We start from the raw sequence: 15,299 nt of genomic DNA, 5'->3' as shown, positions 1-15,299 counted from the left end.
GTGGTGCACTCAGATCTCCCACTTCGTCGCGTTTGATCAGTTTGCAATGATGCATTTCCACTGCTTCATTGTTTCCACTTGCCTGAAAAGCTATAAAGACGTTCACAAAAGACATGTCTGTGGGGGTTCGAATCCTGTCATGGCACTTTAAGTTGCAACACATGCACACGAAAATACATGTGAGATATTATGATTTTTAATGCCTTTCTGCGCTTTATCAACAATAATGGTGGGTTCTGGATTCGACACCCTAGCCAGACACGCGGCTTTTCGTCCTATCATGTCAGTTTCAAACATGCCACTCACAGCTACTCGTGAAAGAGGATAGTACAGTAAACGTGTCTATGTAGTCAACAACTGTGTGTCCAGGGTTCGATTCCTAGTCAGCGGGAAATTTTCATAATTGTATTTACAATACAGACATGCGCACATTTCGCTGCTAATGAAGTAAATCATATAACGTCTACGCGTGACTAGAGGTCCGTGTCGATAGGTGTTGGTTTCGAATGCCCATAACACAACACTTTCGTCTCCTGGATTTAGTTTGTCATCTAGTTGCTGGTTAAAAATAATGATTTCTAACGTTTGATTGCGCTCAGTTAACCATGCGATTAAGTGCTGCGTTCGAATCTCCAGGAAACACACAACTTTATGGCAGATCATTTCGAGTTTGAACTTGCACAATCTTTGTTACTTGTGACTGAAACCATACGTGAGATATTTCGTCTTCACTTGCTGGATTGCATTCCCGGATAGTAGCGCAGTAAGGAAACTTTCGTCGTGTCATTTAAAGGAGGATGCTGCTTTCTGAGGCTTCATTTATTACAATAAATTGTAATATGCAAACGTAATGGCTGTGTAATCTCGAATAACACGTTTCCTGGTATTTGCCTTATCGAAGTGTCAGTTTGCATGTAAACTTATAATCACACAGAGCAGTTTTCTCTTGTGGCCTCATGCAGTGAACATTTTGTACAGGCAAAGACTGTACCGAAAACAGAGCAGAGGAACAATGTTATGAGGACTGATTACAAATCAGGCGAAACACAATTCAGATCGTTCCATAAAGTTTCTGGCGTGCAGCCGCATAAATTCAGCCTCTTCTGCTAATATTTCGGCCGGACACCGTCCCGCCATCTCCAGAATGAGCTGTGGTGAGTGACGCTGCCGCACTTCGTCCGTCCTTTTAAACCCGAGGACCGAACCACTGAATTTATGCGGCTGCACGCCAGAAACTTCATGGAACAGTCCTTACGCCGCAAAAACATCAAGGTGGACGACAACTGAGATCGTTCAGATGATTTTGAACATGGCAGTACTTGTTAAATACATGTGCGTATGCTAAGAGGCCATAAAATCTGACGCACAGACAGGTTTTCATGTAGGTGGAGTTGCCAATTTTGTGTTTGTTATATCTGACATGTTTTGAATAAATTGTTGTCTGTGTGTCAGTTTCGGTATTTGGTGAGGCTGTTTCAAGAAAACTGCCGGTAAGTGCAGTGAAATATTTTTGCCTGCATACCAGGAAAGTGTCTGTATGAAAACCAGTAGATGGGATTCTTCCTGTGTGTGACGTCTGGCAGTGAAGCTGCAGACAGAGACCAGTGTTAGGTGCAAGAAGCCTGTTCTGTAGTGGAGGTGAGCGACTGGTTAGGTGTAGCGTCCCGAGAGCAAAGGAGCTGACTTGCAGGAATGAGTGTGACAAAATGTGGTAATGAAATTCTTTCAGAGGTTGTATAATGCTATTTGTAATGGACGATGAATGAAGATTTTCTTATGAGGGGGATAGAACAGATGTACTGTAATTTAATACATACACACAATTGCGCACTGTTTTGTACAGTGGAAGGGGGAATACGGTAGGTTTGTTTCAGGACATATTTGTATTCGCAACAGTTGTTTCCTCGTGTGGCGGTTTTCCTCGTTCTGTGTGCTGTGTGTTTGTAGCAGAGAGTGGCAGTTTGTGTGTTTTGTGCAGGAGCCTCTCTGCAGAGGAGAGGGGCAGGAGGCTGGTCCAGGCGGCTGAGGTGGGGGCAGTGGGGCAGCTGAGGGCGCTGATCGCCGCAGGGGCCGACGTGGGGGTGAGGGACGGGTGGAGTGGGTGGACCGCCCTGCACTGTGCAGCGCACAGGGGAGACGTCGAGGCGGCGAGGCTGCTGGTGGGGGCGGGGGCGGCGGTGGACGCCAGGGTTGGCGGTGGGTGGACGCCGCTGCATCTTGCGGCACTCAGTGGCCGCGCAGAAGTAGCGGCTGCGCTGCTCGTCGCGGGGGCCGACAGGGGGGCCACAACTCCTGGTGGGCAGACAGCGCTGGACCTCGCCAGGCAGCGGAACCACGCCAGGCAGCGGAACCACAGGCGGCTGGTGGAGATGCTGTCATGAGGCAGCCCGTCCAGCGAACTCTGTGCAAGAAAACAGGAACTGAAAGAATCTGTAGGAGAGCAATATTCATAATTTTTTAAATAAAGATACAAAAAAGTCATTCCTATTGTGACTCACTAATTTCAGTCCTCCTCGAGTAGCATACATAAGGAACGTTGTAGCAAAAGCCAGACAACGCCAGATAACAGCAAAATAATTCAGGTAACAATGGACAATCCTCCTCTCAACAAAAATGTCTCGAGTAAAACTTCCAGACTAAACATGGCAAAAGTCAACAGTTCATTGTGAACAATCACAACTGCTCTATAATATCTGATCGCTGAAAAGTATTTCACACCAGTCTACAAGGTGCTACATCAGACTATTCTAATTTGCAACATACCGAGATTAACGCTGTATCAGTTCTATCACCACAATTTTCGCTCCTGATATCAGACTCAATTTACTTCTCCATATTCAGCAAACATTCTACTCTACCGTACCTGTTGTGTTTAATAACAATGAGATATTAGTAGCAGTATTCACACTACATAATGCGACTATCATCTGGAACCGTACAGTCACTCCACATTTAAGTAAACACAATCAGACCACAACATAACACGCATTCAAAATGTGAAGGAAATCCTCTCTATCTGGTATTGTTGTCTCTACTTGACGTAAAAGATTGCAACAAGCAAAGTAATTCTAGTTGTATTGGAGACAGAACACCGAGGAACGCGTGTTTCAGCACACGAAAGCAATTTCACAACGACGCACACGAGTCTCCACACTCATCGGTCACAACGGGACAGCTGAGACGGTGACGCAAGTCGTGCAACTACAGGTAATAAAATTACACTTACCTTCACTCATACATCGAGTAAATAAGTGTAGTGGAGAGTGCACGCCTGTCAACTCAGTTGCTGTCACCTCACTTCATTCCCTGTGGCCGTGCTGCGGCCGCAGCTGACGCAGCTCGCCGCTCTCTGCCAGTACGTGACTCCTGCCACAACTGTCAGCGGCCTCTCTGCTTGTGAGGCGCCAGCAGGCAAACGGCAGAACAGTCCGTGAGGCCGTCACTCAAACTTCATTCACAAAGAGTACTGACAAGGCGCAGAAGAAATGCTCCGACACAACATTGCCTTCACGAATCTTTTCAACAGTAAAATTTCTCCGAGACCTTCGTTGTTCACGTCTACACTGTAGCAAGATTCGTCGTTTCCCACAAGCTCTTGGACCGGAGAATCGTGTTCGCTTACGTAGTTCCACGGGAAACGGAATGTGTCCGTGTGGCACGTGGCTGCACGCGGTACAGTCACGTTCCCTACAGCTGTGTAATAGCGTGGCAAACATTTAGCTGAAAACTGTTCCTCGAGCTATGGTTTAAATCGTCCCCTGCTGCTTCAACAACAAAGCGTTTTCTTCTGCCTTGCCGTTTCTCTCCGTCATCAATCATTACATTCACTTCAGGTGATATTCCAAAATTTTCTGCTACTTCGCAACTTTCTGCGTAAATAGTATCCCAATATTTCTCCTGATTTAATTCTTCCGCGAGACTCTTGTTAATACTAATTGAAACATCTGTTTCTCTGGTTTGAAGTACAACTTTACGTATGTTTATTGCACGTAATAATTTCAAATACTTCTGGATGCTCCTTAGTTCAATGTGTTGCTCCCGCAGTCCAAGTTATTAGCAAGTTCAACCGCCCATTGTAATCCTGGCAAATCCTCGGCAAATGGATGCGTGGCACCTGCCCACACAGGCCCTCTCGTTGGCGATATTTTCTTTTAAAACTTTCCATAGCTGCCACTTTAATTTTAAATGAGTTTCTTAGAAACAGCAGTTGTACTGGACACAGAGGAGAAACGTCATGGGGAAGTATCGCAGTTAACTCGAGTGCTTATTTTTGCCACGTCTTCCCCACATGTGGCACATGTAAGATGACGTTTCGTTGCTCTGTGTGCAACTATGAATTCCATATCAGACACAATCTTACACACCGCCGTGATATTAAACGCTCTTAGTGGAGGTAACAGAGAGCCATGTTATGCATCTCGCCGAAAGTTCGGGACGCGCCTGACGCCCCCCACCTGGTGTTGTCTGCTACTGCGGCTCACTGGAACGGTACAGCACGCCACAGCAGAGGGGAAACAGCCCAGAACTCCATCCCCTTTCCTCGCATCGTCAAACACGCCGGAATTCACTGCTCGTATCGCTCAATAACCGGACGCCAAATAGTCTGAAACGTGTTCCTGTTTAAACTCGTGTATGTAAATGTCTGGTTGGTACCTGAGAAACTGGTAAAATTTATGTTGATATGTAAATAGGTTAATCTCAGAGCAGGGCAGCAGAACTGTTTTAAAATTAAATTTTGATGGGAAGTATGTGAAGCACACGCTACACGATGCGAAATCCAGGCTAACCAGCACATCAAACAATTCGCCTGCGAGAGAGCATGGCGTTTTCAGTGAAACTTAAAAATTTATTTGATTGCAAACAAATGACTCAGGTTAAAATATTGGCACTGAATGTTGTTAATGTTTCTCTTTAGCCGTGCAAAAATCACTGAACCAGCAGTTTTATGGTAATTACAGAGCAAATGAACACAAAATTTTACGCATCCTACTTTGTGTTCAAACCGTTTCAAAACTCACAAGGTAACACCTGTCTCAGATCATCTACCGATTTGAAACCTCTGAAATGATGTACTTTCACAGATATATCCCGACAATTACACTATCTGACAGTGGGCAATGGTAATTAAATATGTTGGCCTACCTCTGAGAACGGAAGGTTTGTTCCTTCTGCAACCTATTTAGTATTAGTATAATGACAGAACTGTAAAAAAACAAGAACTAAAGTTAACGACTGACAAATGAGAGAAAGGTTCCAAGTATAACTATGCTTACTAAGCCACAACAGCAACACACCCTTTCATGAATTACTGACAACCACACATGTCAGCACACTCACTGGTGCGACGCGCTTACATACTAAGAGTAAAATACTTAAAACGACTCACCACGCGGGAACTGGAGAATTTATTGTGATTTCGCGTGCTGCGTTGATAGCTACAGTGCTGTGCTATAATGCAAAACACATTGTCCACCTTGGCACCATGATTGTTACATCATTTCATATTTGAAATATTTTGTGATATGTTATTAGTTTCGGGGTAATTTCTACCTTTTGTATTTTTACTGATAGCCTCCAGCTGTTTCAGCACAATATGTCTCCAGAACTGAGTCTGAATGCAGTGCTGCACGACCCAGACCGTACCTGAGAAAATCATTACGAAATATTATCAGCCCTGTATATGTTTACTTACAGCTGCACAGTAAAGGCTGATATTAGGAAAAATACTTTGTTTTTCTCGCATCTCCAGTTATAGAACGGTTCTTACAGGTAGCGACAATCTCTAGGAGACTAGAGAACACTCAGGTGAAGAAAGGTTCAACCGTAATTCCGAAAATGTAATTCAAATGACGCAACGCATATCTAATTTTGCAAAAAATGTCTTAGAGGTAAACTGGAAAAGTAAGTAATGTAATCAGTGTTGAGCGCACTGCAATCGAAAAAATGGAAAAATCTAAAAAGTAATGGCGCTAAATGACTCTACAAGTATTCTAGAATTTAGTTGTAGGCATCTCTCCTTTGCCAGATTCTTAAAATACAACTTTGTGTGTATGTCTTGTTTTCTCCTCTGCAGCTGAATGTAGTCCAGTCAGCTGGAGGTTGTCCCATAACGAAACTGCGGAACATAATTTCTCAGCGGTTCTATAATTACGTGTTTTGTGATGCTAAATCCAAATTTCGTGTTTTGGTGCATTGTAGAAGATCGGCTTCACAACGAAAGATCCCACAGATTTTCACTCTTTTCTCAGATTTTCGTTCGTTTCACGAAGACTATGCAGTTTCTCGCGCTGAAGAACGGCGACTGCCGAAAATTCGGAACGCTGCTTTAACGGCCTTCGTCTGTTCTCTGGTATTACGGCGCACTGCAACGGTACGGCACGCTTCAGCAGAGGGGAAACAGCCCAGAACTCCGTCTGCGTTCTTTCCATCACCAAACACAACGCCATTCACCGCATGCATCTGGTGACGAAAGTAACGTCATATCTTTTGAAACGAGTTCGTATTTATTTAAACTCGTCGTTTAAAGTGTCTGTCTGGTATCCGAGAAATTGTTGAAATTTGATACCGAAGTGCGTAAATCTCAATACAGTGCAGCAGAACTGTATAAAAATGTATGTGAAGGACACGCTACACGATGCGAAATCCCCTGTAGCCAGTTCATCAAACTATTTGCCTGCGAGAGAGCAGGCCGTTTTGAATGTAATTTATATACGCAACTTGCCTACAAAACTAATGACTCAGATTAAAATGTTGGCCCTGGATACTGTTAATCCTTATCTTTAGACATGGAAACAATGACTGCACCAGAACTTCTTTTGTATTTATAATGCAAATGAACATAATATTTAACGCATCTGAGTTTGTCACTGCTTAAAAATTGACAAATAACACCTTTCTGAAACAATTTACCGATTAGAAACGTCTGAAATGATATATCTTCACAGATGCATTCTGGTGTGTGACGGAGGTGAGTACCACAGGTGTTTCAGCCTTTTCCTGTTGCAGTCGCGAATGTGTTGTACTCCCACCAAAAAGTTTGAAATCGACTGAAAAACTTCACGTCCACAAGAGTAAACAGCTTTCATAAGTTTCATCTCAAAGTATCACTTCCCATTACGATTAGCAGAAGTGCCGAGCGCATCCTTCACGTACTTCCATTCAAAATTTAGTTTTTATACAGTTCTGTTGAACTGTATTGAGATTATGAAATTGCATTGCCCTACTTTTCCAAAAAGCTCCTTCACAACTGTAGTGGACAAGGTTCATTCTGACGCTAGGCTTACTGTAACTGAGGAACGAATCGAGAACGGAGCCGAAATTCTGCCGTTTCTATTGACATGCTTCCCATGTATCAATGATTCGGAACGGAGGACTCTAGAATATTCGGTAAGTAAAAGGCCGTGCCTGGTTAGTCCTTAAGGGACGGTGCAAGAAATATCTTTGGACTACTCGTCTGTTAAGAGCTCTGTCTGGTTTTTCGTCCTTTGGCGACAGATCGACGTTGGGCGGCCATTGCTCCCAGAATCCACTCAACTCGTGACGTGTTTATTACAACCGATCCGGCGCCGTCACGCATGCAGCACGCTATAATCTGGACAACTTGGTCTTGAATTGTTCTCACTGTCTCAACATGGTATTAGTTAACTGCAGGAGCGTCTACGGAAAGTTCTCAGAACTAATCTCGCTTATAAGCGGTAACAATGTCCACACAGCAGTAGGGACGGAAAGCTGGGTGAAACGCGAAGTCAGTAGCAACGAGATTCTAAATTCCGGTCGAAACGTAGGTCGTAAAGAGAGGTCGATCGCTGGTGTTTAAAGCAGTGAAAAGTAGGATTACATTAGAGAGATCAGTGCAGATCCCGAATGTAAAATGATTTGTGTCAAGACAAGGATTAAAGCTGGATCAAACGTGATCGGACGCTTCTATAGACTCAGCAGCAACAGCGGCGCAAAAGTTTGAGGGGAACCTGGAGTATATTTCGCGTGAATTTGCTAGTCATGTTACAGTTTTAGGTGGAAACTTTATCCTGCCATTTATACAGGGAGACTGATGTGGCTAAGAATGGTGGTAGGACCAGAGAATCATAATAAATTGATCCAAGTGCTTTACCCAAAAACTACCTCGAGCCATTAATCTGAGAAGCGACTGGTGAAGATAACGTCTTAGACCTGCCGGTGACAAAGAGACCCGAACTTTTCGAATGTGTTGGGGTAGAACTGGGAATCGGCGATCACAAGGCCGTTACAGCATCTCTGACGTCGTTCCCATTTTCAAGAAGGGTCATAAATCAGATGCGAATAATTATAGGCCTATTTCACTTACGTCAATCTGTTGTAGAATAATGGAACATGTTTTGTGTTCTCGTATTATGACGTTCTTAGATAATACAAATCTCCTTCATCATAACCAACATGGATTCCGCAAACAGAGATCATGTGAAACCCAGCTCGCACTATTTGCCCAAGAAATTCACAGTGCCGTAGACACTGGCGAGCAGATTGATGCCGTATTCCTGGACTTCAGGAAGGCATTTGATACGGTTCCGCACTTACGTTTAGTGAAAAAAATACGTGCTTACGGAATATCGGACCAGGTTTGTGATTGGATTCAGGATTTCCTAGAAGAAAGAACACAACATGTCATTCTTAACGGTTCAAAATCTGCAGATGTAGAGGTAATTTCGGGAGTACCGCAAGGAAGCGTGATAGGACCTTTATTGTTTACAATATACATAAATGACTTAGTTGACAACATCGGCAGCTCCGTGAGGCTATTTGCAGATGACACGGTTGTCTACAAGAAAGTAGCAACATCAGAAGACTCGTACGTACTCCAGGAAGACCTGCAGAGGATTAATGAATGGTGCGACAGCTGGCAGCTTTCCCTAAATGTAGATAAATGTAATATAATGCGCATACATAGGGGCAGAAATCCATTCCAGTACGATTATGCCATAGGTGGTAAATCATTGGAAGCGGTAACGACCGTAAAATACTTAGGAGTTACTATCCGGAGCGATCTGAAGTGGAATGATCACATAAAACAAATAGTGGGAAAAGCAGGCGCCAGGTTGAGATTCATAGGAAGAATTCTAAGAAAATGTGACTCATCGACGAAAGAAGTAGCTTACAAAACGCTTGTTCGTCCGATTCTTGAGTATTGCTCATCAGTATGGGACCCTTACCAGGTTGGATTAATAGAAGAGATAGACATGATCCAGCGAAAAGCAGCGCGATTCGTCATGGGGACATTTAGTCAGCGCGAGAGCGTTACGGAGATGCTGAACAAGCTCCAGTGGCAGACACTTCAAGAAAGGCGTTACGCAATACGGAGAGGTTTATTATCGAAATTACGAGAGAGCACATTCCGGGAAGAGATGGGCAACATATTACTACCGCCCACATATATCTCGCGTAATGATCACAACGAAAAGATCCGAGAAATTAGAGCAAATACGGAGACTTACAAGCAGTCGTTCTTCCCACGCACAATTCGTGAATGGAACAGGGAAGGGGGGATCAGATAGTGGTACAATAAGTACCCTCCGCCACACACCGTAAGGTGGCTCGCGGAGTATAGATGTAGATGTAGATGTAGACTGTAAACAGGAATACAAAGAAAGGTGGGAAGGTCGTTCTGCTCAGCAAGAGCGACGAGAAACAGGCTTCAGACTTCCTGAGCAGTCAGCACTAAAATTTCCTCTGCAGTACTAAAAGCGTGGGTATCAATGGAAGAAGTTGAAGAGCATCGTACAGTGCGCTGTAGGATCACAGCGATGAGTTTAAGGCACTGATTTCCATACAAGTGCGCCTCGGCGCACGCCAGAACACGAGAGAACAGTACAGAAATGTCAGACATCCGAATGTCAACAATGGAACTCGAGCCAAAGAAAGAGTTCTTTGTGGGAAGCGATCCACACGTGTAACATGCTGCGTTACTCTCTACGCGACGAAAACCTGCGTAAACATTCGGTCTGGTGGTTTAGGCAAACACGTTTACGGCACTTTGTCCACGTACAAGTAGCTTCAGGGGGCGACATTTACGTCGCGGGGAAACTCGTAGGAGGGGGCGCGACGCGGAATGTGGGCAGCGAATCCGGCCGAGGGCCGCGCATGCGCAGAAGCAGCGGTCAGGGCGGGAACAGGCGGTTGGGGCGCTGCGAGCAGAGAGAGAGAGAGAGAGAGAGAGAGAGAGAGAGAAGACCGGCCACGCGACGGGGAGGCCGAAAATAAATCGGGATTATCACTTAGCCTATAAAATCTGCAACACTGTTTGGCGATTCGAGCTCCAGTTCTACTCAACAATTCAAAATTCAACCGTGATCGCGGACACCAGCGTCCGGCTCGATGTTAATGTCACGATATTACAAAGATATTTTCTCCCGATCTACCAATAATTTCGCAGTTGTATATCTACCTAATGGCCGTATACGGTGTACTAACACTAAACGCTATTTTGATAACAGTTGTTTCACTTACGAGACAAAACGTTATGTTGCAATATGGAATTTATGCTGCAAACTTCAGCCATACGCAATGTCATAACAATAACAAACTACACAGTTACAAGTATGTGAAATACGGACATGTTTCCATTACTCGACGTATGTCGGTACAAAATTCCCCTGCTGTCTCCAGCACACGGCAGGCCGAGTACACAGCCAGACCGCCCGACACACGCACTGCCTGCTGCTGCCGTGAAAGGAAGCAACACCTGTGCTGTCGGCAACAGACCTACAACGAATATGATTGTACCGATAGTACAGGAGTGGACTGCATTTGTGAAATTCACGACTTCATTCAGATTAATGGCGCAGACTTCTAGAAAATTGACACAGCAGATAGGACACCCCGTTTCCATTTCTCATTTAAGTGCCGACACGAGATATTTCTGCATTATGGGCATTTTCCAAAAAGCGTGAGAATCCAGTTTAATGGCAATATCATCTCCGGAATCCAATCGAGGGTGGAACGGAATAGCGTACAGTAGAAACAGACCAACATTTCACCACCACTTACACACGTAATGTCATTACCGCATCCTACACAATGCAGGGCGGCCATCCTTGCATAAAATATTGCCCGGTTTCGGCAGACAGTTGTGAATTCTGTATGTCTGGAGAGACGCCCACACGGCCGTACCTCTTTGAATACACCGATTCTCGTCCGCCCACCCAAGTTGTGGTTTTTCGCGTCCTCTGCTATTTATACCCAACATTGCGGTAGGAACTGCATTAGTCATTTCTTACCACGTCGCACGCAATCTTCCACAGCGTCGCCGTGATGCTGAACACCATGTGTAGAGGTGACACAGCGCACTCCTGTACCCAGTTGCCGGCTGTAGCGAGGTGTGAGAGGTTACGGCAAAACACACACCGTGTTCTCCAGAACTCAAAGTAGTGCCGTTAAGTCGATCTCACGTCGTACACAATTCGAGCCACGCTCACTGCTTACACGTTTCGTTATTTATCCATAGCCACAGCTACACAACGCCCAGTAGGGAATAAATCCTTACCATCACCTCATGAGCGTTATTCGTGTTACAAAAATTATCTGCATTCAGTCTCGCCACACAGGTCATGGGTAGCGCTGTGGAAGTTTCGCAGCTTCCTACGGAGATTTAGTCTAGACGCCAACTGAATGCATCAAAATGAAACACGCATCAAAGGCAAACACCTGTAAGGACTGTGTGAAGAATAAAACTGTTGTTAACCTCTCAGATGAGCGTTAAGTGGTGCAGTATGTGGTTCGTTGGGACTGAAATGCTCGATAAAACCGACTGCTGGTTCTCCAAAGTGAAGAAATCGTAGGCAGTTACTCTCGTAAAGAAACGGCCAACGATAGTGACGTAGATGACCAGCAAATGTTTCCGAAATAAATTTAAGAGTTAAAATTTCCATGCCGCAACTACAGAAAGTGTTGCTGTATGGGATGAAAGAACGTGCTGAGAAGTGTGTGGTAATGAATGCTTACATACTGGTAGCCCTGGTGGAAAGCAATCCGATGAATAGGAAGATGCAGAATAACGTGAAATCCGGTCGTCAATAGTCGCGACGTTTAATGTACACACTTTGGACCTATTTCTATGAAGAAATAGAAAAGTCAATGACAGAAACACCATCTTGCATGACATGGTTTCTGATATTGCTAACGATATAAGGAGCGAAAGAATTTGTAGCTTCACCAAGCTGGACTATCCGCTCCCAAAACATCGGAGAAAATCACATGTAGAAAGATGATAAAAAAGGTACCGAGAAGAAGGTCTTAAAAGTATATAATTCCTATTTAGGTGTTGGTACATTTTGTCTGATATGTAAAGAATAGGACCGCTGTTCACAGTGACTCTACCGTGAACAATGAAATCAGTCTCTGAATTTGCGATAAAAGGACGCTTTCATTGAGAGGCGTAAAGAGGCGGATTTGGAGTCAGTATCTGCACCCACATTTCTATACAGGGTAATATACATTATCACTCTGGGTGGCTCAATGTTCATTGTTACCTGTGTCAATCGGCTGGAAAGTGCAGGACTTGTGGGAAGGTCAACGTCACCCACAGACAAAGTAGTGATAGACTCATCGACATCTGGAAAAATGGCAACATGAGTGTTGTTACAGTTGTAATGCGTCACGCTTTTCTTCCGCTTTCAGGAAGCAAATCCGTCTTCTTTCTAGATTTGTGTTCAGCTGAACGGAATGAAACTAAAAAGCTACCGCCATTCACAACCAGAATTAACCATCGAAGTATTGCCACAAAACAGTTCCACTCTTCCGCTAAACAGCTACTTTGTACATTCCGCGTCGTACGCTGATAACAATTAAATTAAGTTCAGCCTGTGTCACATCTGCACCGAAAAAAGTATTTTCTATTTCTGGCGACAATTTTTTGGGGCCTTTCGTCTTGCTACGGCTGCTTACGTCCGTCTGACCAGCTGCCAGCGAGAGCCAGGAAACAGGCGTCACTGCGCACGCGCGGCGGCGACTACGTAGCAAGCCCGAGGTTTCTGTGAGCAGTTGCCAGCGCGTTCGTGCGCATGCGCAGAGCTGAATTCGCGTATGAGCAGTGCCTTCTCCCGCTCCTGGCTACTTGAGACGCGGCTGTTTCCCGTATGAGCAGCAGCAGCAGCGAGTAGCCAGGTGCTACCCAGAAAAAATTTTCTGGCGCGCCCAAGCTCTCAGATTCGCCCATGCGCAGTTACAGTGCGGGGTCATTCTCCACGTGACCTGTGCGTATGTTTCGTGATATTGCCGGTCTCTCTTCCTTTACAGCTCCCACGTCAAATGAAAACGAAACACATTTCTGTGTCTGGCAGCCATCAAGTGAATTAATATACATTATCATAATAATGAAAGACTAAAATAAGTCACTAGTTTCAATTTTCTGATTTTATATTATTTCCACGTTATTAACAATCAACCATTAATCTCTTAATGAAGCTATTTCTGCCACATCTGTGGAGAACTTTGCTTCTATTAATTTTTTTCCATTGAGGCAGTTATTTTATTTGAAACGAAGTCTTTCGTTCCGCACTATTGGCGATAACAGGTGTGAAGCTGACTAAGCAGGCAAATTTGGTCAGTAGTTTTGTTTCAAATACACACATCAAATAAAGTTTTGCGTCACCCCGGTTACCAGAACTCCTGAAGACAGACGTCGACTGTGGATATTGTATCACAGACACGGTCCCTTTGACTGTTCAAAGATGTCACTAAACCGTCCTAAAAGATCTAAACAACCATGCATGAGCAGCGGCAATTAGATGGAGCGGGTCCGACAGCTGATCAGTTTGAAATGTCTCTTGCAGCGGTCTCTCCGCGCTATTTTCAGAAATTTTATAAATTATATAACTCAGTACATATCTCGAAATATCTCTTCTTATGTTACCGATTCCTAAACTTTAATATACGATGATTATCAATGCAAAGTAGTTTCAAGTCCTATTATTCCTTGGAGCGTGCATTTACTCCATGGAATAGCTCCTCTGCTCTCTACGTTTTCTCTTATGAAAAGAAGGATTCAGATCTTGCCGATTAGCCCTGAAAGAACGAAGATGTATATGTACGTATTGTTGACCTAGTCGCCATCTTGATGAGATTCTGTATGAGAAGGAATTTAATACATGAACTAAACTAAAGTAAGTGTGTTCGCGTGTTATTTAACTGATTATTATTGACAGTGTCTGCTTACTACGCTGTGTTGCACGGCATCAGTGGGGAACGTCTGGGTTACACTGGACGAACCTGCCGTTTTGTACGCTCAAGATATCCAGTTTATTACTTTCAATAAATAGGCTAACACGGTCTTACCAGCAGATCTCCGGTCTTCCCCATGTGGTCACAGAAAGTTAGTAATTATTACAAATGTTTTCAGGAGATCGACTGACAATTTTCATCGCACCGAGACTTCGAAATTGCTTCACTGCCTTATGGAATTTAAGTTAAGCTCAATTTAATCAGGATAGAACAGTATTGAACTGTGTGAATGTGATAAGCCTGCTTTGTGAATGAAAATTCCCTTAATATACGCATGTTTTTTACTATTCTGATCAGTGAAGCTAAATCAGGCCGGTGTGAGAGAGGTTTTTAAATTTTAGATCCCACAAAAATATTAAAAGTCCCAGTCATTCCACCAGGAAGGAGGTACACGGCTCGTGTTGTCTGTAGTGCAGCCACGCCTAGACGGCCAACACCGCGGTTCGATCGCGTCCGCATTGTTACTTTGTGCCAGGAAGGGCTCTCTTCAAGCGAAGTGTCCAGGCGTCTCCGAGCGAACCAAAGCGATGTTGTTCGGACATGGAGGAGATACAGAGAGACAGGAACAGTCGATGACATGCCTCGCTCAGGCCGCCCGAGGGCTACTACTGCAGTGGATGACCGCTGTCTATGAATTTTGGCTCGGAGAAAAACCTGGCAGCAACGCCACCATGTTGAATAATACTTTTCGTACAGCCACAGGACGTTGTGTTGCGACTCAAACTGTGCCCAATAGGCTGCATGATGCGCAACATCACTCCAGACATTCCTGGCGATGTCCATCTTTGCAACCACGACACCGCGCAGCGTGAAACAGATGGGCCCAACAACATCCCGAATGGACCACTCAGGATTGGCATCACGTTCTCTTCACCGATGAGTGTCGCATATGCCTTCAACCGGACAATCGGATGAGAGGTGTTTACACGCAACCCGGTCAGGCTGAACGCCTTAGACACACTGTTCAGCGAGTGCAGCAAGATGGAGTTTCCCTGCTGTTTTGGGGTGGCATTATGTGGGGACGACGTACGCCACTGGTTGTCACGGAA

The 15,299-nt window shown here is 44.6% G+C and overlaps 1 protein-coding gene across 1 annotated transcript in view; it reads left to right on the top strand.

Annotated features, from left to right (window-relative positions):
• The window catches only part of LOC126212687 (uncharacterized), an 82,602-nt gene extending 80,221 nt beyond the window's left edge, over positions 1-2,381 (top strand). Inside the window, exons 5-6 of the mRNA XM_049940103.1 lie at positions 1,979-2,097; positions 2,242-2,381. Coding sequence (XP_049796060.1) covers positions 1,979-2,097; positions 2,242-2,381 — 259 coding nt within the window. The remainder of the gene's footprint in view (positions 1-1,978; positions 2,098-2,241) is intronic.
• Positions 2,382-15,299: the final 12,918 nt, after the last annotated feature.

The sequence above is a fragment of the Schistocerca nitens genome, chromosome 11, assembly GCF_023898315.1.
Source record: "Schistocerca nitens isolate TAMUIC-IGC-003100 chromosome 11, iqSchNite1.1, whole genome shotgun sequence".
Classification (NCBI taxonomy): Eukaryota; Metazoa; Arthropoda; class Insecta; order Orthoptera; family Acrididae; genus Schistocerca; species Schistocerca nitens.
The sequence above is the reverse complement of the archived record's forward strand: the minus strand, read 5'-3'. Positions and strand labels throughout refer to the sequence as shown.